At 36.6% G+C, this 27,300-nt stretch overlaps 1 protein-coding gene across 2 annotated transcripts in view; it reads right to left on the reverse strand.

The window, feature by feature from the left end:
- The window catches only part of rab7a (RAB7a, member RAS oncogene family), a 46,681-nt gene that overhangs the window by 6,614 nt on the left and 12,767 nt on the right, over nucleotides 1-27,300 (reverse strand). The window contains exons 1-4 of one of the 2 annotated variants that reach the window (XM_051921181.1): nucleotides 13,943-14,005; nucleotides 13,116-13,167; nucleotides 7,060-7,186; nucleotides 572-790 (exon numbers count right to left, since the gene is read on the reverse strand). In XM_051921181.1, coding sequence (XP_051777141.1) covers nucleotides 572-790; nucleotides 7,060-7,167 — 327 coding nt within the window. In that variant the 5' untranslated portion in view covers nucleotides 7,168-7,186; nucleotides 13,116-13,167; nucleotides 13,943-14,005. Of the gene's footprint in view, nucleotides 1-571; nucleotides 791-7,059; nucleotides 7,187-13,115; nucleotides 13,168-13,942; nucleotides 14,006-27,300 lie in introns of those variants that run through there. The other variant, XM_028824131.2, reaches the window with a different exon arrangement.

The following is a 27,300-nucleotide window of genomic DNA, read 5'->3' on the forward strand; positions in this document are numbered from 1 at the left end:
TGGGGTGTTGTGTGTAGAATTCTGAGGAAAAAAAAAATGAATTTAATCCATTTTGGAATAAGGCTGTAACATAACAAAATGCGGAAAAAGTGATGCGCTGTGAATACTTTCCAGATGCACTGTACATAAAGACATTAGGCAAATACGCATCTCTTTTGTTTGAGAATTCCAAAACACACAAGTGCCTTCTTTCCCCTTGGCTGCATTTTGATCATTGTACTTCAGAGGTAAGCCGTTTGAATTTCTCAGGGCAAGCTGTTGACTGGTCTGAATGAATCGCTGGTGATGTTATGCTACACAACTGGTGGTCACAGGAATGCACTGCAACTGCCTTGCAACTGCCCCTGACCTAACATTATGCAAATAAAGAACTGTATGTGACTGAAATCTCTCAGAAAGTTATGTAGTGTGATAGAGGCATTAGTGTAGAATTGGTTTATGATTATAGTTTATGACTGACCAAGCCTCTAAAAACTAAACATTCTGGCAGAATACTAACTGACAGCACCTTGTTTCTTTTTCTTTTTTCTGCAAAAGGATCATAGTCTCACTTTGTATGAGCAGAACATACCTGTCTGTTTTCAAGATCAATCTTGTTGCCCAGAACTACAAAGGGGAAATTCTCAGGATCACGTGGGCTTGCCTGTATCAGGAACTCATCTCGCCAGCTGTCAAGAGTCTTGAAGGTGTTGGATGTGGTGACGTCAAATACTAATACGCAGCAGTCTGCCCCCCGATAGAAGGCTACTCCCAAAGACTGAAATCGCTCCTGCCCTGCCGTGTCCCAAATCTGAACAGCAAATATGATGACAAATAAAAAAGAATAACAAGGTTCAAAGAGTGAAGAAAGCCTGTAAAATATATCAATTTAAAGCAGTTGTGCTTTATAGTCACTGATTAAGGTGTGGAGACAATAAGGTATCAGACTTTAAAACGAAGTACAGCTGGGAAGAGTCACTTGCCTTGTTGGATTTACCCATTTTTCCTCTGTTTTAACTATTAATGAATGAGCCAGTGTCCAGTGGCAGATAGGAAGTACAAGTGAGCTGAAGTATTAATTACAGTATATAATGGCTTTCAAAGTTTACCTTTATGAAGTACTTATTAAACCTATTTTTTCCAGTATGACATACTGTAAATTACACTAGAAGTATCCAAGAATTATAGTAGTTAAAAACACAGGAAATTATTTTAGCAAACAGAAAAAAGAATTACCAAATAAGTGTTCAGAGAGGCTGCAGATTGGGACACGCATTTTGGATGTTTGGTATTCAGATACAATAACTTGATATTAAACAAATACCTAAATTTTCCTTTGATTTTTAAATTTTTTTTGAACAAGTAGACTGCTGGTCTTCACAAGGTCAGAAGATAAAGGGGGTGATGCACTAATTCTCAAAAGAAAATGCACAGGCCATTGCAGTACACAAACTCAGAAGGGTTAGGTAGTAATTTATTACTAAGACAGCTAAAGTCTAATTTATTTTAGGAGGAAAATACATAAAAACCAAACTAAATATGGGGAACATAGTTTATTTTAAAAACATTTTTGAAATTATATTATACAAGAAAATGCATTTTTCCTGGTGTAAAACATAGGTATCAAAATTACTGGACACGGCACAATAGTGGTAAATAAAAAAGGAAAAATGAACTGTTTACTTAAGAATGACTCAATTCTAAGTAAGAGTTTTGTGGATTTCCCAGGGAATTTAAAAAAAAAAAATAAGACTCAGCAAAGTGAGAAGTATTATAATAAACTTGTGACAGCCACCAAGCTGGAGTAAAGACGATGAACAGAAATCAAGAAAGGCTAATGGTTGTTGATCATAACAAATCAGGTTAAAACACATACAAACATAATGACAAAAGTTACATATACAGCATATTACCATTTAAAATGATCAGGGCAACAGTCAAATTACACCAATAAAATTAAATATACACTAATCATAATTTTTAAGGCAAATGCTGATACCTGATGTGTCAGCAAAATCTGCAGATTCAGAATCTGCTTACTGGTTTAAAGTGCACAGTATGAAAGTGTCATATGAGCAATAAGAGTTAATGATAAATGTAGAAATTGTATTTTTGAATATTAATACATACAAAAACATTTAAACAAATAAAATCGCACACTAATTTTAGACTGCATTTGTTTTTAAAAATTTTAGACTGCATTTTTTTTAAAAAGCTATGTGAAAATTATGACTGCAATTCGCCATAACACCAGCAGCGTCTAGTACAACCTTTGCACAACACCTACACCAAGTTGAAGCAATGTGAATTGCTCATTACATTGAATATAATAAATTCTACACAAACAGTAATTCACTACTTGAACCCACCGAATGTAGTTAAAAACAAGTATGTTCCCTTGTTCAATTTGCCTACAGCCATGGCCAGAAGCTTACTTTTTAAATGTTTGCAAGTAAAAAATAAATAAATAAATAAAAGTCAAAAGCAGATTTCCACCCACCACCTATCAGAAAGTTGTGCTCAGTGAGAGTGTTTTAAATCCAGGAGTATTCATGACTTTTAGAACTTACTTTACACTTCCACATCGCAACATTTTCCAAAATAAACTAATTTCACTCATGTGTATTTGGATGTGTACAGGCTTTCTCAACTGTACAGTGAATGATTCCTTACATGTCCACTTAGATTGATACTTCTGATTAGTGAGGCACAAGACCTCATCTAGTCTAGTTCCAACTTAAACTGACAATGGGGCTCTAACCTTCGTCTTGATGCCAGTCAATAGCATGAATTTCTAAAGACAGGCAGCTTCACAACAGTAAAAGAACTGCTGTCGAAAAAGGTAAGTGTAAGTGGATTACTTATGATATTATTGTCTTGTCCATATTATATCTGCAGCGGTGCTTACTCTTCAGATGTTCATGCATTAAGCTACTGTTGTTTTGGAACACCATCTGTTTCTCACAAAATGAACAACCATTTTCTCAGATTTCTGGGTGAAATACTTTGTCACTGATATTCAGAGGAACCTTTTTCCACTGGATGTGGTGAGGCTACCGCCATGAAAAGCCTTCTCAAAAGCAGTGCAGAGTCATAGCGTGCCAGCACAAAGTGGGGGAAAGGCAGGTACAACAAATCGACTAAGACAACATAATTCAGTTAAAACTTTTATTTTATATTTATTAGTCTAATACAACAATTAACCAAGGCAGCCCTAGTTTCAATGTAAGTTAAATAAACAGTATTTAAAAAGATGTCTGATACCTTCTCTTCAAGGTACAGATCAGCAAATCCAAATGGGGTAGTCTAAGCATATGGCTGGCTTTAAATATTTACCTCAAAAAAAAAAAAAAAAAAAACACACCTCTGCCCCCCTTCGGAGAGGCACAGTACTGTCTGCCTCACCTTGTGCCTTTTCACTGTGGTTTTATGTCCGAATAGCAAGACTAAATATGTCACACACATTCATTAAAGATATTAGCCAGACTGTGGAAAGGCAGGGTGTATAATAAACGTGTCTGCAAACATTATACTACTAGGGGGCTTCGCTCGCCAACCCCCCGTGCCTGCTTTGCTTCCGCAGTTTCAGATGTGCGTTGTAGGCGCGTATGTTCATTGTATTTGTCCATGCTGGCGCGTTTTTGTAGCTCCGTTAGTCGAGCTGTTTGGTTCTGGAGCCGAGACAGTTTTGCTTCCGCGGTTTCAGACGCGCGTAGTAGGCGCCCACATTTATTTTCTTTATCCATACGGCTCGTGTTTGTAGCTCTGTTAGTCGAGCTGGATCGTTTTGGAGCCGTGACCGTGACTCCATTAGTTATCCGTTGTTCACCGTTAGTAACATGGATAATTGCACTTACTGTTATACTGTTAATACTGAGCGTTTTCTGTGGTTGTACTGTCAATGATGCATCACTGTAATGTGATTTACATATCAGTCAAGCTCGTTCGTTTTGAACCCGTGCCCGCTTTGCTTCCGCAGTTTCAGACGCGCGTTGTGAGCGTCTGCGTCCATTGATCTTATCCAGGTGGGCTCGTGTTTGTATCGTTGAGCTGTACTGTGTTTGAATTTGGTGTAAAGCGTTCAGCGGTTTGTACAATCCCAAGCAGCACATTATTCCTAACTTCACTCCGCAGTAGTGCCACTCACAATATGGCAGTGACGCCTGCGCCCTATCTTTGTGGACCTGTGGGGCCTCCGTAGCCTCTTCCGTTTGAATCTGGGCTGCAGCGCAGAATCCTCTTTTTTGTGTGGATGTGTCGTTAGTCATTAGCTATGGGCACGTTGTTGCTTCATTTCTCATTCACATCAGTTGAGCTCTTTCGTATTTGGGCCGTGACTCCTTCGTTCGCGGTGCATACGACTTCGTTTGCGGTTTATGAGACGCACGCTGTACGCGCCTGCGCAGTATGTCTCATGGTCCCATCGCCGTGTACCTGCGTCCATGCCATCCGGTTTTCGCCATGTGCCTGCGTCCATGCCATCCGGTTTACCATTCTCGGTTAGTAATATGGATTGCATGCATCAACCCAGTGTGTGAGGGATAGCGCAGTCAAAGGTGAGGTGAGGCTGGTCGCTACCGCTCCTTGTGTTTCTCCCCTGTATTTGAACAGGAAATGTGCAAATTCAGCAATTCTGACTATAAAAATGATAAAAATTATTGGAATCTTACAGAAAAATGTATAGGAGACCACTGGACAAATTTATTTTATGTTATCATTATTAGTTTATTTAGTTTTCACAATGACAGGTGAGGCTCTGTCTCACCTGCCTCCCATGACCGCATGTCCCTGGTCACATTTCATAATGCAATTTTTATTTGCGTGTTTATTTATTTTTGTCTGAAATATTCTTCCATATGGAATAACTACATTTTCATCAGTTACATCATATTCTTTATTGTACAAGTATGTTAATTAAAAAATTGCTTCAAAGTACTTTATTATCCGAATACTAGTTTACAAACAGATATTAAAATAATACCCAATAACTTATGATCATCAAATTCTGACCACAAAAGTTAAGAAGATTTATAGCAAGAAGATAATTTGTCCAAAGCAATCCTGCATAAACTGACAAGTCTATAATAGTACTAATAAGCTACAACTCTCAGGGGAAGATAAAAGCTGTGTAATACATTAATGCTGAAAGCCAGTTTAATTTATATTATCTTGTCATGCATGTTCGTCTGAGGGACACCTCAAAGACCGGGTTTATACTTCACGTGATGTGAGGCATGCTGCAGCGGACGCTCCTGCTACACAAGTATTTTACTGTTTATACTTGCGCGTGTACTTTACGTAAATCTGGTGGAATCCAGCAGGTGGCCGTGCGAGATATTATCATGGTGAAAACAGGCTCGGCTTCGCTGTGTTGTGAATTGCCTGGAACACCCATTAAATTATAATGACACCTTACCGCAATATCTCTGAAAAGGATGTTTAATGATTAAATCCAATCAATCCAGGGATATGTCCATTCCAGCAAGCATTGGGCACGAGGCAGAAACAATCCCTTCACAAGGTGAATGCCAATACACACACACACTAGTGTTATTTTAGCGTCACCAAATCTGCATATCTTTGGAAGGAAACCGGAGCACTCTGTGGAAACCCAGCACGAAAACATGTAAACTCCAGGCAGGGAATATCAGCGACGTGACTCCCTGCGAGACAACAGTGCTACCTCTGTGCCACCGTGTCACCCCCATGTGTGTAATTAACAGTATTCATTATTTAAAGGAAATTAACAATTTATCTGTAAAATGTAACATACATACTTCAATGCATTTCATCATGAAAGTGATATCAAGTATAAATCTAAGGATTCTAAATTTGCAGAGTTTTGGAATATCATACATGTAATGTGTTCTGTGTGGCGATCTATTGCTGTTTGCCATTGCTGTCAGGTCAGGAGGAAGCCCCAGAAAAAAAAAAAAAGACGGCACAAAATATGGTATGAGAGTCTTTTAAAATGTACCGTGTCATTACGATCAGGAATATGCCACACTTGAATATAAAAGCACCACGAATGCATCTGTATGTTGGCAGTTTGCTTCACCACATCGAACCATTCATCAAACATCGAAGCATGCACACCGATTCCGTAGGATCCGCATAGCGGCTTTCTGTCACATGTAGATAGTAAACAGAGACTCTGACATCACATTCCAACTTTTATCACACTGCGCCCCCGACTTTTTGCTGGTACTACAACTCGCGCACGCGTTGCGTAATTTCTGAGGATGCGTCAAATGAACGCTGGGAACGCGTGGCAGCCATGATGCGTGCGCGTACACATTCTGAGCGTGAAGTATAAACGAGCCCAAAGAGTCATCTCAGGTACTATATGTAATACCCTGCTGGTTTGAGAGGTGCTGTCGTGAACAGACTTGTCTCTTTCTTCCTCAGCCCAGACAAGATGGCCCCTTCTGGCGTGAGACGGTCCTGAATGCAAGAGTCTCATCTCGACCCTAACCTCTGAGAAGTACGGAGCTACCCAGTACTTTTAAGCACATTAATTGCTGTATCCATTGAGGCAATTTACATTTATTTCAGCAGCACTGAGTGCCTGTTTGCTTTGTATGCTACCAGAACAAAGTGGGTGACCTTGCTGGCACCCCAACACTTTGCAAGGTCTACAAATATTTCTTCCACCTATCCACAATAATATTATATATAGTATTTAATATTTAAAATATAGATATTCTTTAAGTGAAAACTATTCTATTATATAGCATATTGTATTTTACTAATTTATCAGCACTGCAATGTCACTAGAAGATAGAAATGAAGCCACAGCACTAGCCGGGGCTCAAATATAGTTGGATCGATCAGCTTGTTACTTAGCATTAGAAGTCCAATAATTGATAGAACAAATCTTTGGAAGACTTTACGGGGAATGACAAGACTCTTGCAACTATATTATTAATTTACTCAATGTATTCCAAAAACAAAAAAAATTGTAAATATAAAGCCCTTTATAATATGGTCAGTCTACCAGTAGTTTGCCATACTGAATTAAAATACAAAGTAAAAAAGGGCAAACATTAGAGAACATCAAGAGCACAGTACTAAGCTTACCTGCATTGTGACGAGCCTGTCATCCACCATTACTTCTTTTGTGAGGAAGTCAGCTCCTATTGTTGCTTTGTACTGATTGCTGAACTTCTTATTCACATACTGGTTCATGAGCGATGTCTTCCCTACTCTGAAACAAAACAAGATATTGCCCTATTCAGAGTTTATTTTGAAACAACTGCATCAAAATTAGCACATAATGCTTATTCCACTCTATTAGCTACTCCACAATGTACAAACATGATCGAATAACTACATGTAGCAGTAGATGTATTACGGTTTTGCCGTGCATGCATCTTAAAACAAGTATAAACCAGCAAACAAGTTATGTTTAAAACATCCACCAATACCCTTGCAAGTGTATTCAGAACAACTCTTTACTGAGTGTAATATTCTTCACTGAAATATTGATGTTAGTGATAATTTCCATTTCAAAATACTGAAACTATTTTTAATGTTACCCATTTTATGTTTGAAAAAAAAAAGAAAAAAAAAGAAAGAAAAAAAAGAAAAGAAATTTATACCGTATTTATACACACACACACACACACACACACACACACACACACACACACACACACACACACAAATACAGAAACATTTTAGAATACCTCTGTTTTTCTTCAGATTTAATCAGCTGAAATGCAAGGACTTTAAACTTAAACCTCTGACAGTTTATTGCTTACCTTTTTCACCATTTCAGGTCATTCATTGCATTTCAACAGATATTTGAAGTGAAAAAAAATTGAGGTGTTCTAAAACTTGTATATTTACACACACACATTTTTAATTAGGAAAAATACTTGGTAGTGATGATAAGGGAATACTACTTTATCTTTGACACTAAGTATCTTCTATTTATCTTGATAAGGAGCATCTTTGCATACTCTTTTCCATGGTATTTAAATCATTGTGTACTAGGTGTCTGGTGGGGATTTTGAAATTGGGATATATACTTTCAACACAAACTTGACATTTGAAAATTTAAATTTATTTTAAAAATGTAAACGTTTTATAGATTTAATAAAACAAATTCAGATACAATTGAGACAGCTCTAGAAAGAGATAACTAAACAGGACAACAAAATGTTCTAACAAGAAAGTGTATTTCTGTAGATGATCAGTGTGAAAACAATTAGGTACTTCTTTCCTATAAACAAACACATCCAACAGAATTTAGAATAAAAACAAATTCTTTAGAGTTCTGACTAAATATGAAAAAGAATAATTCTGAGGTTTGAAGTATTAACATGGATGATTAAGCATCAAATGTAATCAAATTTTCAAAAACGTCTCACAGATCAAGCAAGACATTGTGGAGCTGTGTGAAACAAGGAACCGATTTAGACCATCCATTTTCCAACCCGCTGAATCCGAACACAGGGTCACGGGGGTCTGCTGGAGCCAAATCCCAGCCAACACAGGGCACGGTGCCAACCCCACCGCAGGACACACACAAACACAACCCACACACCAAGCACACACTAGGGCCAATTTAGAATCGCCAATCCACCTAACCTGCATGTCTTTGGGACTGTGGGAGGAAACCGGAGCGCCCGGAGGGAAACCCACGCAGACACGGGGGAGAACATGCAAACTCCACGCAGGGTAGACCCGGGAAGCGAACCCGGGTTCTCCTAACTGCGAGGCAGCAGCGCTACCACTGCGCCACCCGTGCCGCCCACCGATTTAGACCTTCAGATGAAAATGATTTACGTCTCTCTTACTTATTTATTGTTCACTCTCTACCAGAATGACAATCCCTCTACACTGTCTATCTCTCCATCCACAATTCCAGGCTGTTTCTTCTTAAACAATATTCTGGGTATGATTTTAAGCAGCAACACTTTGTGTTGTTTAGCAAGATTGTGACTCCCTTTACTTTTTTTGCTAGAATCTGTAGTTATTCATTCCAATGCTTTATTGTGAAACTCTACTTTTTCTCACTACTATCTACATTTTTAAAACTCAAACAACATTTCTTTTTTTTTGTTTTTGAAGACCAAACATATTCTAGAACAAATCCTGAGACTTTACAATTTTTTTATATTATATTATTTTATACATATATATAAACAAACATTTCCAGTTGCCTCATGAGACAATGTCCATTAATACATTCACTAAGGTAGCATGACAGGTTTGGAAAGTTTAGTAAACTTTCTTTTATTGACATAATCAGGTGATGATGCAAAATCATTTACCTAGTGGAGTCCCAGATGATGCTAGTCAAAGGCATTGGAGGAGGTTTTAAGCAGGGTTTTGTTTTAGAAACTCAACTAACCACTATTGCATTTAATTAATAGCAGCAATGTTTTTCAGAAATACTTAAAAACATCACTTCTGCTCATCATGTACCAAACTACTCAAATAGGAACGATGTGCATAAAACCAAATATAAGATGACAATTCATAAGGTTATCCTTACAAATAAAAAAATAAACACATACACACAACTGAAGATGATTTTTTTGTTTGTGCTTAGAACGGAAAAGAATGCTTGTTTTTAGTAAGAGATCTACAAAAATAAATGTAGAATATGTGCCTTATAAATATGTAGGTAGTGATGCTACATTTAACAGTATCTCAGAATAAGTACAACTGTAAAATATTCACACAATAGCAATACAGTCCCTGAGCACACCGCATGAGGCCCAGTCCAAAGCCGTACCAAAGTGCTGTCAGTTCCTACATCCATTATTTGAGAAGAACATTCGAAGATGGAGGGTTACAGTTCTGCATTATTACAACCCCACCCCCATGGCTGTTTCCTCAAATTAAAATGGCTTTTAAGCAGTGGTGCTAAGGTTCCAGTTTTGTAAATAAGTGACTTAAACAAGGGAAAAAGAGTGCATAAAAACAAAAATTATATAATTACTATTATTATTTTGTACTTTTTCTTTATGGTAACTGGACAAGATGCTTTATTATACAATGCATTACCCAAAATGTCAAGGCCTATAGCAGTTCTACACCCATAAGCATTGAAGAAAGTCCAGGAGTATAGGGTGTTGTACCATGTTAGCCATTATGGATGAAATGAGAAGTCAAGCAAAAATGTACATACACACAACTTCTGTAGAGAAAATGCAATTACATATGTTATACAACTGAAGGCTTCTAAATCTGATACAGACCATGTGAAAATATTTCACCTGTTTGATTTCTACACTACTGCACATACAATAAATAAAAACAACATTTTGAGGTTTTCATTATTGTACATAGCAATTACATATAACAACCTTAAACACCAATAACTACACTTAAACATTTAATGTGGTCATTAATTGGTATCTCAGAGCATTTTCTGAGAATTTTTGGCCCACTCCTCCTTGAAGAACTGCTTCAAATTTGGATATTTGTGGGTTTTTAAACATGACTTGCAAGTTTCATATTGTTACAAAAAGATAAAATGAGCACATTTTTAAACAGCAAATATGAGTAGTTAGAGAGGTCCAGTACATATTAATAAAAAATGGGTTGCCTCAAAAACAATCCCCAGAAAGAAAAGTCATGATAGTGGGATGCTCAGTTATTAGGGGAGGACAAGAGACTCAGGTTTGTTACAGTTACAAAGGATCTTCCAATATGTGTTGCCTTTCTGATGCACAGCTGGGAGACCTACAAGGATAGTTCGATGAACTCCTAGCCTAAGAAAGGATGGATCCATTTGTCATTGTCCATAATGGACTAATGTAAAAGGTAAGGGAAGGCTGACAGCTAAGCGATCCAAATTTTATGGACTTTGGTGCTGAACTATGGAGCAGAACTGACAAGGTGATTTTCTCTGACGTGCTGTCACACACCTGTCCACATAAGACTGAGGAGATTGGAAAGTTTAATGCAGGGCTCAAATCTTAGTGTATTACAAAAAGGAAAACGTTTACAGGACACTGGGCCTCCTTCTGAAACAGGTGCAACCAGCTTGACTGTAACAGGTTACATTAAAACTGAATGATCACCACTGTACTGCATAGGTATATAAGTAGGTCAATGAAAGATTTTTTTCTTTTTATTTTTATACTGGGGAAGTGTCAGGGGTTTGGTTTTATACAGAGTTTAGGAAAGGCCAAGTTTATAACTTCACATAAAGCAAAGATTTTCATACATATACATAAGGGATGAATGAAATAAATAGCCAAGAGTTAATAGAAACTTTACACATTTCACTTTGTATAAACTGTGCAACACATTAATAATTGCTTCGCTTAATGCTAGAAGTATCAAGAATAAGACATGACTTGGAGATATTATATGTAGCTATACATAACTATGGTGTCATCGATAGAGATGTCACAAGAGCAGATATTTTGGTAACAACATATACCAAAGTTCTGAAAAGTAACGGTAATCACTTTTATACAGAAATCGGTAGTACCAAATAACAGTCAGTACTGCACTTGTGCATGACTAATCAGACAAATTACTCCAGAAGGCACAATAATACGTGAGAAAAGATACATAGGAAAATGGCTCACATTGTTAATAGCACTGCTTCAACACATGTCAAAAAGAAAAACAAAAGAGGTCAAGTCTGGAAGTGCTTTGTGTTCAATAAAGTAGAATTTCAACTGTGACTGTGGGAGTCGTACTTATTATAGTTTAAAAAAAAGCCAAAACATGCACAAACATTTTGTTTATTGCCACTTTTATCCTGTCATGGACGAGCTAAAAAAGGGAAGAAAGACCCATTTTAATGAATCCTAGACATATATGTCCAACACCAACCAGTGCTGTGTATTACAGTAGCAGTTTAAAAGGATATTAGAAAAAACAAATGGCATTTGGAGAGGAAAAAAAAAAAAAAAAAAAGAATTAACCCAGATATTCTTTCAATAACTCAGAATTAAAAGAACAGACAATGAGATGTGAAGTGCGTTAGGAATTTTATTGTACACTGTAAAATCAGAAAAAAATGTAAAAACAGATGCCCTAATTGTCTTTTTTGGACATTTTTACATAAAAAGTTGATAACCACTCAGCAGTTGCAGGGACAATTAATAATGTACTTTATCAGTTGAATATTATGGAGAGAGGAATTCTGCTTGGATTAATAAGTATGTCATCAAACTAACTGTCTAAACCAGATAATATTTCTCCTAAAAGGAGATTAGTGAATACATATATAAACCTTTCATGTGTACTTTTTCAAAAATGACAGTCAATTTAGGGAAATTCCTACATACTATAAGCTTGCAAATGTCACGTTAGACAAAAAGAGGTGATGAGGTGATCCTAGTAACTATAGGCCAGTAAGCTTAACATACATCATGGGCAGATTAATGAAAGCAATTATTAAGCATCAAGTAACGGATATCTAAAACATACTGTATGTATTGGTAAATAGCCAAGATGGGTTTAAATGGGAAAGATAATGTTTTGCTAATATTCTGGAATTCTCAGAAAAGTAACAAAAGCATATTACTAGAGAGACACACATGACTCTATTGCACTTGATTTTCACATAGGTTTTGATAAGTTCCCACAGGAGATCCTTGTGATTAAAGTAAAAGACATGGGAGTTCAAGGCAAAGTGTGCAGGGGATTCAGATATGGGGGTTATGATGTGAGGGAAGTTTTTCATATCTAGGAGAGGTTAAAAGCAGTAACCCACAGTGATCAGTGCCGGAGTGATGATTTTGATTAAAAATTAAAAAAAAAAAACAAAAAAAAAACACACTGGTTAAGTTGCCTATAACACTGAACTAGGAGGAATGATGGATACCATTGTGTCTACAGAACACTTACATGTGGACCTGGGCAAAATTTAGTATTAGGGAAATTTGCGGCAGATGAAGTTTAACTGAAATAAGTGTAAAGTATTACAAAAATGAAGTAAAATTATTAAGACTTAAATACACAATGGGAGTTCTGAAACTCTAAAGTGAACTTGATCAGAAGGAGCTAGTAGTTGTGTGTGAACTCTTCTCTTTCTATATTCAGGCATAGGAGAGAAGCCTTTAAGGTGGCTAGTAGGATGTTTAGTTATTCAGCCCAACATGTACATGTCAAAGGAGGTTATGCTTTATCTATGAAACACACTAATGAAACCTCACCTGGAATACTGCTGGAAGTTTGGTCTCCAAATTACAAAAAGGCATAGCAGTGCTAGAAAAAGTACAGAAAAGCATGACTAGGCTGATCCCAGTACTGTAAGGTATTAGCTAAGAAACTGAATAATAGAAAGTTGAATCTTTTCAGTAAAAGCAAAAGGAGATAGAGGTGAAATGATTGGGTTATAGGTTATTTTAAAATAAATTCTCAACACAAGCACAGGGACACAGAAAGCAACTTGTAAAGGGTAAACTGTTAAATTTTAGAAAAGTTTGCAGAACTTCAAAAAATCAACTAGACATTTTGTGGAACTTAGATGAAAATAATTAACTGGTTTTACTACGTTGAATCGACTGTTCGCATCACGGGTATTCTAATTTAAAAATAAAAAACAACGTGTACTGTATATAGCTCTCTGCATCATCACTAATGCAAAGTAGGAGTAGATATGGAGATAGATAAATAAATAAAATAAATAGTCAAAGAGAATGGAATAAAAACACACACCAGGTGCTGGAGGGAACAAAAAGCCAGGATGGTTTGGTAAAACACTGCACCTCACTTTTAAGGTCTGTTACGCCATGACCACTGATTACTTCATTTAGCAAAAATTACAGATGCATCTCACTTCCTGAAGTGCTCAAATAGACTTAATTTACTTTTATACTGCCATTCCAATTCTATGCTATACAATTGCAAATTAGGTGCCTATGAGCACTCAAGGATGAGTTGCATATCTTCTGACTGCAGTACCAAGACAAAGAATGACATTCTGCTCAGCATCAGAAACTTGGTTATGAAAGGCAAGAAAGATCATAAATTTACTTACCCAGAATCGCCTAGGATGATCACCTTCAACAAAACTTTCTTCCTAGAAGTCATTGTGTTACAACTGTATAGAAAAGGAATGAAAAAGTAAGCATATGGGTAGTCCACAATAAAGATGTAACAATGACATTAATCTCCATTAAGTGAAAAACAATGGGAAAGAACAGGGGCCTCATGTATAAACGGTGCGTACGCACAGAAATGTTGCGTAAGAACGTTTCCATGTTCAAATCGCGATGTATAAAACCTGAACTTGGCGTAAAGCCACGCACATTTCCACGGTACCTCATACTCTGTCGTACGCAAGTTCTCTGCTCGGTTTTGCAGACTGGCGGTACCCAGCGTCAAAGCAGTGCTACTGTTCCTGTGTTGTTTATCATTCTTTTTCAGATCCACGTCCCTGACGCGGCTTTATAAATACACTGAAATTAACCGCATATTGTTTATTAGTTTAATGCATCGGATTGTAATTAACCAGTAACAATATAATGGTCCACGGAATGGTCAAACTATTCCAAATACAATAACTGCTTTAACGTTGTTACTTTCACTGCACCTTCTTCTTCTTCTTCTTCTATCAGCTGCTCCCGTTAGGGGTTGCCACAGCAGATCATCTCTTCCATATTACTCTCACTGCACCACTCGGAGCAGCTGATCGGAAAGAGAATTATCGGTATACAGCATCAAGCAGACGCTGCCTAAGCCATGCTTCCTATTTGAACTGCTTCTCACACGGCAAACGCTTCAAACCTCTCCTGTATGGACCTTGCGGTTCAGAAAGAGTTTCATCCCAAGAGCTCTAAACGCACTCAATCAGTCCATCAACTACTCCTTGTAGAACTGTTTGGACATATAAGCACAATCACCTCACTGTAAACTTGCACTACAGTTATAATATTGTACAACCTGAGCCACTTTATAAAGCGCGTATTTACATATGATGACGATATCATTTTTAAGATGAAATGCAGCAAAATATGTTTATGATATTATACAGATAAAAGCACTGTATGCTTCACTGGGACAGGCGTGAATGATAGAATAATTAAACATGTACTACGAAGATATTTCAATGTTACTTAAAAGTTTTGAAGAATCGCCGTTATAAGCTTACAGATGGCTTAACGTCTATTACAGAGCTGATTGTGTGGCGATCGGTTACTTGGAGAAAGAAAAGTAAGGACAGGAATTGGAGGTTAGTACGTTTGAAAGAGACAGTATTGCAGGGGCGGCCTTAGGCATGTGCAAACTGTGCACCTGCACAGGACTACCACGCCAATATATCTTGAATATAAAACAAAGAGAAAATAATGACACAGCTAAAAACGCAGCGGCAAATTTTGGCTAAAATTAAACGCTTGTGTCATGAGCACGAGGCGGCTATGCAGTGTCCGCAACGGACGTGGCCATCCGCCGTGCATAAGATACCATATTGACATTGGCGGGCGAAGGGGCCACCACGAGCCTACAGCCACCCCCGAGTACTGCTGCAATAAATTATTTCATCGAAGGTCGCGCACAATCACTGCACCACCGTGTTTCCATGTTTAATAACGTACTTTAACTCCTATCATCATGAAAATAATACCACGTATACATCTCAGCATTTTAGTTATTCAGAGAGCTGTAATATCACAAATGTAATGGATTCTGTGTCCTGTTGGAGGAAGAGAAAGCCGATTTAAGAAGCACGTAGTGATTCACACACAGAGCACATAGAAGAACACATACAAAACAAAGCATTTAACGTGCTACTATAATTACGATGTGATTTGAGAAACTGGTTAATTAAACGATTTTAAGATGAAGGTTATGATGTTCTACTTTAATGACAAAATAAACTACGTAATTAAAGTGGACATTTCGAGATTGAAGTTGACATTTCATGCTTTTTCCCCCCACTGTGTGCCTTTTTTTTCTGTGTACCCTAATAAGCTTTCATATGACACTAAGATGGTAGGCTACATCTTGCCTTTTCACGGCGACTTTGATAACTGACGACTTTTTTTTTTATTTCGGGCACTGTACGACTTTGTGCACTTGAGCTTTAGAGTTTCTCCGACATTCTGTCGATTAGCTTCCTTTTTTTTGTTTATATCACTGTTTAAACCAACAAATAGTACGTTTTTCCTTGCCTCCACTTGGTATTCGCTCAAATTCTTCCATTTTCCCTCTTGCTTTTCCCATTGTCTTTTCACAGAAGACTGAGCTTAAGGGCTATTTATATTGATTTGCATATTCAAAGAGGCGTAATTCTGGGAGGAGTTGGGGCGGGACAGCAGGTGCGTGCACTAGTGTTACTTTTCACGCTGATCGGGATTTATGTAGTGGAAGAATGTGGAAGTTTGCGTACACACAGATTCCTGCATCTGGATTTTTTCTGTGCGTAAGCACATTTCGGCTTTTGTGCTTACGTCATGTTATAGTGCAAATTCTATGCACGGCGTTATGCATGAGGCCCCAGGTCTGTATAAATCTCTGCTATACACCTAAATATGACAGATCAAAACAATCAGAGAGGGAGAGGTGCAACTCCTTGCTATACAGCAGAGTCTCCAAATTGTTCCAGATTCAGTCTCAGATTCGTTTCTGATTTATTAACCACAAATCAATTTACAGGTGTAAATGTGCTTCTTGCTTAATTTCTAACGGAATTAGACTTCTAAAAAAACTAAACATTCTTCTAATTAAATACTGGAACAGGCCATTAACTGATTGAAACATCAACACCAAGTTAAGGGAAAAAAGGTTTAAAAGGATAACCAATATGGTCAGTTCACAAAGTTAAATTACATGTCTTCTGTTCTATACCATACTGTATAGCTGGTGAACATCTAATGCATCAGCACAAGCCTGTGTTACAAGTGTCTACATGTGTGTCATAATGAGGGCCTCTAGTGGTTATTGATTTTCACTCAAGATTTCATAATCAAAGGACAATTTCTGCATTTGATTAGCTGTAAACCCTTAAGCATGTTTCAACTATTCTTCTCATTCATAACGACCCACAAATGATGTCACATTGTATTCTAACTAAAGCAAAATGTTCACATAATAATTTCTACTAATAGTGAAAAAAAATGTACTTTAGTTTCTGAAAGCGTTTTTACTTCTCAACTTACTGTTTCATTCATCAACTATTTCAGACTCGCAAGGAAGCAGTCATAGTCATACAAGGACACACAAAAAAATCTAGTCTTTCCAGAACTTTGTTTTCAACAGCAAAGTTAGGAGTAAAACTAGAAAATGACAATGACAGACGCAATGCTGGCAATATCAATTGGTATCTAGCTATGCCAACTCTACACAAAACTTCCTCAAAGAATAATTAATAGAATAAGACAGATATTTATAAAGAAGCAGGCTAAACTAAATTAAATGAGTTACTTGAAGGAATAAGAATTATGCATATCATTTGAAATTTCAGAGGAGTAAAATTAATTGTTGGCATACAACTAAATGTATGGAATTTTAAAATAACTACTAATTTAACAAGGAATCAGGCATGATAACAAAAATACCTCACAAATAGATTAAACAAAAACATCAGAGATACATAGGCTATTATTCTACATTCTCTTTTTTTTCATCAAAACACTACTGCCTCTTTTACCTTACCTTTGAAGGGTCACTGCACAGCCTTTAAAGCACACTGTTAAAATTCCTTCTGAACAGAAAACTCATTTAATGACATACAGAGCTTTGTTGGCAGGGACAAATATATATATATATATAAAAAAAAAAAGGAAGTCTGTCGTCATGCCCCTCCCTATTTTTACTGTTTAAAGATAAGCAGCAGCAAAATTAATTGAGGAAGTAACCAACAAAGAATATAGTACAAGAAAAAAAAACATTATAGAAAGTAGTTTCCCAGAAATTACTGTCCATCATAGACAGTGAGATTGTGTCATTATCAGGACATGTGCTAAAGGAGGGAAATCCACGCTGAGCATTCATACCTGCAAGAGCAGGATGCACATTTTCAGGCCTTTTTAAACAGTCACTAAGTGTTACATGGCAATTTATCATATATGTATTTGCCTTTTTGTCAATTTATATTTAACAGGCAAGCCAAAGTCTGGAAAACTTATTAACTGAAAAGTTCTTTACCACATAAAAAAATTCCACCATCCCCCTGTCCCCCTCTAGTGTTGCTTCACACTTGACTAATTTGAAACTGCACACATTGCATCTTTTTGAAAAGAGCAACCAAAGAGCACGGCATCATGGGAGGATGTAGAAAATACATAAAGACCTGGTGCAACACTAAGATCATAAGTTCAATAACCAAACACAAGGTCCCATGAGCATGGGCCACAAAATGAATCATACTAAGAGACACATTAGTGAAAGAGATGCTAAAGTACCTCTGCAATGTAAGAGATACACTATACTCAACAAAGACATGATGATCATCACCAAGCCAACTCAGGAAAGCTTGTTCACAAAGTGATGTGCAATTTCTTTGTTGAACTACAACTTTCCCTGTATATTTTTGAATTTGACTTGTCTTCTAGTATTTCCACATCATTTATATAATGTAGCAAATAAGGGCTAATATTTCAAATTTAAAAAACAGCCCAGTGACAATGTTTGCCCTTATTTCCACTTTCCAAAAGTTAGCATGGAGATCAGTGACAGCTACACAATCATGATGGGATCACTGCTAAGAAAACAAAACTTTACAATAAATATGAACTATGAATATGCACATCTTTCGATTTTATGTACTTTGTGACAGGTAAAGCTTGATTGGCAACCTGAATTCTCCTTCCCCCTTTACCCATTCCTAATACAAATGTCAAGCAGATAATTTAATGCAAGCTTTTAATTCTTGAAAAAATATTTTGGGGCAGCAAAATTCAAGATTTTTAAACAGGAAAACAATTTGATTTATGCTAATTAAAAAAATACTGTCTATCAAACATAAGTTCTTGCAAAGCTGAGGAAGCCCATTAATAAATGGAGGTCTGGGGCCTAAAATTACCTAGAAAGTGGTAATTTAATTTAGGTAATCAGTTGTGGTAAACCTTGGAATTCATATCAACATTTACTGACTACAATGCCACATAATTCATACTAAATACTTCAGTAAGTCTGTAGATCCGAAAGCGTAGTATTCGCATGTAGAGAACCCATTGGTCGTGCCCAGGCCCCTATTACTCCTCAGCTTAATGGAACAAGCTGTAGAAGCAAAAAATCTCTCCCCTGTGATTATGGACGTGACTTACCAACTTCACTTGACTACAGTATACTAACAAGGTAGCAGCTTTTCACCAAGGACACAGTTGTAACAAGTATTTAAAGATATACAATTTTGAAAACTGTTTTGATCAGGGAAATCTTTGTTTTGAAGCTTACTGGCCAGACCTATACCAAGTACACAAATTAGATGCAATTTTCCAACTTACTGTAAAGTTGGGATATTTTTAAAAGAGTATATTGTCACATACAATGCAAGAGCATAGTGAAATTCTTGTGCCATAGTTGCTGGGGATTGGAGGAAGGGAAGCATGTACAGGTAATAAGCCAATAAAATAAATAAATACAGTAAATATGAGAAGCAGAAGAAAACTAATACAGTCTTTGAGTAGAAAGTGCAAAATAGAGCTTAAAAAAACAGGTTGTGTTAAAACAGTGGGGGGAGTAGATGCCTGTACACATGTAACAAAGTACCATTATACATAAGCCAGCAGGTAGGTTCTGTACAGGGCATGCAAGATTAGGTTACCAATAGTTCAGTGCCATTATGGTCTGGAGAAGAAAAGCAACTGCAGCAGGTGGACTGAATGAATGGGCACTGATACAACTTTTAAAAGGCATAAGTGACCCTACAAAGACCTAAGGCAGAAGGTGGCATTGCTCTACCTAACTTTCAATTTTATTAATGGGAGTCAAATATACAAGCTATAAAAACCTGGTCATTGACACAAATAGAAGTATACACACACAGGCTTGGTCCGCAATAGAATTAAAATCTATTCTTTATAATCCTTGCTTTGTACCCCAATAAATGCGTGTTATTGCCAATATACTAACAACCCAATTGTGCTTCATTCACTCAGAATATGGAACCAATGTAGGAAGTACTTCAAGATAGAAATTTTTTTTTTATATGTGGCGCCTCTGCACGATAACCACCTTTTCCCACCCTCTCAAACACACAGTTTTTAATATTTGGAAAGCATACAGGATTAAATCACTTAAGAGATTTGTACATAGAAAAGCATATTTGTATCCTATGAACAATTACACTGCTAAACAAAATCTGCCCAATTTTCCTCACCTCCTACCTACTTCTATTCCGGAAAAAATATTATCAGTCTTAAGGACTGACAGCATTTTTGTAATATATTAAGCCATTTTAAAGTCCCTCCCTTTCAAAAATCCCAGAATACAGAGGGAAAATGACCTCTCACTCAACATTTCAGAAAAGCAGTGGAAGGCAGCCATGCACAGAATTCGGTCAAGCTCCATAAATGCGCACTAAAAATCTTTTATCGAGAACATCTGTCTCATTTAAAATTATCCAAAATATTTCCGGGGCAAGATCCAACCTGCCAACGTTGAAATCGACTCCAGCCTCACTGGACCATAAGTTTTGGGCACAAAACTAACATCATTCTGGACCAAACTTTTTAAATGCCTTTCAGACAGCCTTGGTGTCACAATCCCTCCTAATCCATTAACAGCTGTGTCTGCTGGACTCCCAGATGGGCTTAAAGTGGTGATGGACAAACAAACTGTAATTGCCTTTACTTGACTATTAGCACATAGACTTATTTAGCTCAAACTGGAGGAATTCTAACCCACCTCTTTTAAGTCAGCGGCCAACTGATGTTATATACTATTTGAAACTGGAAAAAATTTAATTCTCACCTTGTCTACTAGTCTGTCTGTCGGCCTAGCACTCTTTCTCATGGGTGGGGGGGTGATATGAACTTATGACTTGCTTATATGGAATGTTACTTGCTTTTAATAAATTCAATAAATTGTTTTAAAAAAAAAAAAATTTCTGGAGATGAACTTGTGGCTGTCATCCGAGGTGATTGATTCAGCTCTCCTTAGCCGTCTTGTGCAGCGGATAGCTTGAAGCTGTGGAAGGTTAGTCTCAGTGATTTTAGAAGCTCTATGAACAGTCCTTTGAAAGTTTACGATCCTGGCAAGTCAGGTTACCAAACCACATCATGATACACCTGGTCAAGATGCTTTCAGTAGTGCAGTGATAGAAGTTCACTTGTGTTTTGGTTCCCACCTCAAACATCTTTAGCCACCTCAGGTAAAAGAACCTTTGCTGCAACTTTGAGGATGCAGGTGCGGTTGCTACAAAATCATAGGTGAATAGATGGTACAGCAGTGAATTAAGCAAGTCACTCAGGCAGATAACAGCAGATTTCTTTTCCACAGGAGCCACCATTTTATTACAACACTGAGGCACCATACATAAAGATAGGCACAAATTGAAGATGTCAGTGTACACACGACAGCTGGGTAGTGTAGGACATCAGAAACTTGGACGGTGGCTTTGTGGGACCTAACTTGTTTAAAGATTTTACTAATGTCTCATTGATTACGTTGACCTCCTTTGTAAGTCACCTTGTATAAAAGCATCTGATAAGCAAATAAAGGTAAAAGTCAGCCCTGCATAAAGGCTCCACCTAACAGTGGTGCTGGAAACACTACAACATTTACCAAGTCTAAGCAACCAGCCAGAGTCAGTTTGCAGTTACAAGCCGAAAATTAAATGTCCATTTGAGCATTTCTTTGTCTGAAGGAGTCTCCACAGAGTAGTCAGGTCAAGCTCAACCCTGATTTACACCTTGTTGAAAGCGCCGCGATTCAGAGATCCAGTTTAATGTTCACTCAGAAATGTAGTGGGGGTGCAAGATTGCAGTTGGACTTCCACATCCCTGTTACATCAGCCAAAAAAACACTCTTACCTTAAATCACCTTCATGTTCATACCAAGCAACCACACACCATTAGAACTGGTATATTTACAACATCTGTATATTTATCTAGTTCCAAAGAAAAGGACTTTGCTAATTTAATTCTTTCTTGAGGCGATCTTCCATATTGTGAGCCAGATTTGGAACTTGTCCAACTATATGAACCATTTTCTTGCTTAGTAGCTCACTTAACACTTCTATGCGGACATTTTTAATGCAGCCTTTAACCAGTTGATTTGGGTATTTTAGGTATAACAATCTGTGGTGCTACTTCAAAGCAAATATCCGTGACATTTCGAAAGGTCAGTTTCTGATGGCCTTTTAAATCAATTTGCATTTTTTAGGGTTCAATAACATTTATTTAGGTTTTGTATGTACAGAAATGGGCCCTTGAGTTTTGAGAGCTTCATTGGATCATTAGGTAAAAAATCTCCACAAATAACATTGTGCTTTCTGCACTCTTCTGCGGTTTCTGGCTTCAAGCCAAAATGAATATAAGAGCATTTTCATACAAAGGTTGTTCAAGTTCTTTACTGGTTTTGTTCAATCTTTGACATGATCTAACACAAAACTTGTGTCTATTGGACCTCTCTTTGTAATCTGCATATTAATGATAAACATAAACCCAAAATGACTTATGTTTGGGTGTGAAGAAACAGCAATCAAAAAACAAAAAAACAAATCTAGTAAACACCAAGCGGCAATCCTCAGGATAAAACATTTATTTAGTTGCATTTCCTACAAAACCTTCTTGGAAAGAATTAAGACTTGGATGTTCATGCAAAGACAGCAAAAAAAATAAAAATCTTTCAAAAGCAGATAATGCAAAAAGTCAATCTATTGCATTTTCTTTTTGATTAATTACGTTCAAAGTTTAGAAAAGTTAATGAAGAAATCTCCACCAGGTCCAAAATATAAATGCAGAGATTAAAATGACTAATCACTGCAACACCAGTACCTCTGAGCCTTCAAATGACAGCTTTCAGAACAATTGCTGAATAAAATAAAACAATTAAACAGGCTGAAGTTAGCCAATGCTATAGGTTTATAACAGATAAATACATTTTATATTAAAGGCTTAATTAAGAACATTACTAACTTTTACAGTATCTTTCAATGATAATTATGTCACTAATTTTAATTAAGAATGGACCGTTTTAAAATCAATAAAAATGAAATAACAATAGCTCATGCATTATTTACAGATGTGTAATGAAAATGTGTCAGAATTAAATCTATTTCTTGTAGCCAAAATTACTGATTAGTCTCCTTTACAAAGCATGAAAGGTACCATATCAGTGTCTTTACATGCATACACATAAATCGGGTTAAGTTGAACAACCTGATAAAAATAATCTTTTGGAGTTCTTCTTTGGCAAAATGCTATCATTATTAAACTGCACAAAGAAAAAAAATAAATAAATAAAAAAAGGTTAAACATCATTATTGGCTACCATGAACTCAGAAGTAGGGATGACACCAGTGATAACTTTTATATTTTATAAATATGTTTGGTCAAACTGATGCTTTATTTATACGTTCTGTTACTAGACTGCATTCAGCACACTTGTTTCTGCTTGGCTGTGTGATTGAACCCTGCAAAGGACCCATTATGTGTGCTTCTTGCCTTACAAGTATGAAATTTTGAGACTAAATTATTTCAGCCAGGAGAAGGAATAATGTGATTATGTGACCATTTGCAACTGAAAATATATTTGGTGGATGTTTCTATCCAAGACTGCTGAAAGCATATGCAAAGCAAATACATGAGCAAGCTGACAGAGTGTAGTAGACAGGCGCAGTCTACAAAATCCTTAACAGTAGCCAGACTAGGGGTTTACACAGCCGCATTAGCAGTTTGTTCATGGAGAAATCTACCTCTGTTAATTATATTCTCAAAAGGGCAATTATCATTTTTCTCTAAACAAAATAAGGGTTTACATAGCACTTTAGAAATCATGTTTTTGTGAATTACTGAAACACATGTAAACATGCTACTGTATATGAGAAGTACTTGTATAATGAATAACAAGAATTATTATATAGTTGCAATTTTCGAAACTGCAGATTTTTTTTTTTTTTTTTTTTTAAACTTCTGGCAACTCACCACGCACCAGCAGCTTGGTGGCTAACAAATTTGAGAGGGTCTGCAGACCAAACCTTTAAGAACCATTTACTCAGATAACATGTTCTAGTGTTTGGTTGAACAGCAACAAAAACCTCTGGTCTACGCCGGTATACTATATACAGTAGATATTAGTTGCAGCCATGCACCTGCATAGGCTACTTGCTAAGTGTACAGTACATAGCCAGAGAGAAAGAGTGAGAGATACACAAGAGTGTGCGAGTGCACATATATTTTTATATTACACATACATGCACACTTTATATATAATATAATATATATATATATATATATATATATATATACACACACACACACACACACACACACACACACACACACACACACACACACACATATATGAATGCACCATTTTTGTTCTCTCAGAAACGCTAAATGATTGTAATAAATGAATCTCCAATCTTTCCTTTTAGCATATAATTAGAACACTCCATAGACAGATTAAAAAACACTTTAATATTTAGCAAGGTATTGCTGGAAACAGTAAAAGGAAAAGCAGTCATCTGTTTTTCAAAGAAGCACACCGTTCTTTAAGTCCAACCAACTGCTACTAAAGAGTCATGTGTCTGATCAGCTGCTAAAACTAGTCAGGAGATTTGTAAGCAGACAAGTGGCTCACTGCTAGGTACAAATATACACACATGCACAAATTCATACACATATATATACACACAAGTCCACACACTCAAAACGCACACATATGAATGCACCATTTTTGTTCTCTCAGAAACGCTAGATGATTGTAATAAATTAATCCCCAATCTCTCCTTTTAGCATATAATTAGAACATTCCATAGACAGATTAAAAAACACTTTCATATTTAGCAAGGTATTGCTGGAAACAGTAAAAGGAAAAGCAGTCATCCGATTTTCAGAGAAGCACACTGTTCTTTAAGTCCAACCAACCGCTACTAAAGAGTCATATGTCTGATCAGCTGCTAAAACAAGTCAGGAGATTTGTTAGCAGACAAGTGGCTCACTGCTAGGTACAAAAGTGAGTAAGTGTTTACTTGTTCTCTGATGGGTATGTAATACTCATTTGCATGCACTTTCAAGCTAAAGGCAAAGCTCAAATAATCAAAAGTTCTGGCAGAGTCTTTTACTTCTAACACAATGGCAAATTGAACACAGACTAAAGGTCAAAGGTCCAAATTCAATATGAATATACAGCAGTGGTGTATATATTAACAGCTATTTAATTATGTGAACACAAAACAAATACAGGCAAAATATTTATGTTTATTCAGAACTATAACAAACAAACAATACAGACAACATTCTGTTCCCTGCTTTATATGTCTGAGAAACTGTGTTGAATAATGTGAACCTGAGCACAATGTTGGTTGGAGTATAATCTTGGTTCTTAAATAAATATTAGAAGAGGCAGCTTGGAAGCTCATAGGCTTGAGATACAGGGATTTGTTCTCTAAGGCAGGAAGTAGGTATTTAACCTACAGTAGCTCAACATTACTTTTTTTTTTTTTTTTTAAATCCACAAAGACATTTTAACAGATTCAGAGGTGTTTAACGATTGAAAACAACTTCACACTATAAGCTGAGGCATGCTGTACCCTTTTAAAATATTTCCACAGTAGAATATGCATTGCAGTAATGCAAGACCACAATATGTTCTGAGGGGTCCAAACACCTTAAAGGATAAGATTGGTATAGATATTGGTTGTATAGTCGAAGTTCTTTCTTCAAAAAACATGCTATACATGCATGTGCCATGCAAAAAAAGTGTTCTTAGGTTAATGGTTTTCTATAAATTTAAAGAAAAAAAAAAAAAATCCTTGCCGAATGGCAGACCAACCACAAGCGTTACCAGGTAACCACCCTCACAATTCAGGTAGGGACTCAGACTATGAATGAAATGATGAAAGAAAAAAAAAAATTTATATTATATACACACACACACACACACACACACACACACACACACAGTGGGTACAGAAAGTATTCAGACCCCCTTCAATTTTTCACTCTGTTATATTGCAGCCATTTGCTAAAATCATTTAAATTAATTTTTTTCCTCATTAATGTACACACAGCACCCCATATTGACAGACAAAAAAAAGAAGTTTTGAAATTGTTGCAGATTTATTAAAAAAGAAAAACTGAAATATCACATGGTCCTAAGTATTCAGACCCTTTGCTCAGTATTTAGTAGAAGCACCCTTTTGAGCTAATACAGCCATGAGTCTTCTTGGGAAAGATGCAACAAGTTTTTCACACCTGGATTTGGGGATCCTCTGCCATTCCTCCTTGCAGATCCTCTCCAGTTCTGTCAGGTTGGATTGTAAACATTGGTGGACAGCCATTTTTAGGTCTCTCCAGAGATGCTCAATTGGGTTTAAGTCAGGGCTCTGGCTGGGCCATTCAATAACAGTCACAGAGTTGTTGTGAAGCCACTCCTTCGTTATTTTAGCTGTGTGCTTAGGGTCATTGTCTTGTTGGAAGGTAAACCTTCGGCCCAGTCGGAGGTCCTTGGCACTCTGGAGAAGTTTTTGTCCAGGATATCCCTGTACTTGGCCGCATTCATCTTTCCCTTTCATCACAAACGTGCACCAGAAATATGGAATGTGGAAATCAATACTCGACAGCTGTCTTGGCTAGGAAAATGGATGTATCTGGTAAGACTTTAAGCTTTTTATCTGTGCTCCATACCATCTATCGTAAAGCAGCACAAAGGGTAACAGATATTATATATATATTATATACACACTATATAGATTTTTATGTTTTATATATATATTATATATATTATATATATATATTATATTATATTATATATAATTAGTTATCCTTTTTTTTCTTTTTAAATGTATAGAAAGCATTTAACATTAGAAGAGAATTTTGGGTAGCAAATGCATATATGATGTTTGTGAAAAAATAAAACAGACTTGAAAAATACCAAACTTATCTTTTGAAGTGAAAGAAAAGCTAAGATGAGCAAAAGAATGAATGACTGAACTTAGAACCTCAAATTACTGAAATAGTCAGCAAAAGCAGTAATAATAAGTTTAATTTATGTAGCACTGTTCATACACTCAAGGACACATTATAAGTCAACAAAAACACATTAACAAGATAGTAGAAGTTACATACAAGAAAATGAATAGTACTCATTGAAAAGTTTTTAACAGGAGTTTGAAATGAATAATAGATTTTTCCTCGCAAAGACAGAGGAACAGCATTTCAAATTTTAGGGGCCATCACACTGAAACCTCTGCCACCCATAATTACTAATTTGTATTTAGGTACA

The sequence above is a fragment of the Erpetoichthys calabaricus genome, chromosome 18, assembly GCF_900747795.2.
Source record: "Erpetoichthys calabaricus chromosome 18, fErpCal1.3, whole genome shotgun sequence".
NCBI classification, from domain to species: domain Eukaryota; kingdom Metazoa; phylum Chordata; class Cladistia; order Polypteriformes; family Polypteridae; genus Erpetoichthys; species Erpetoichthys calabaricus.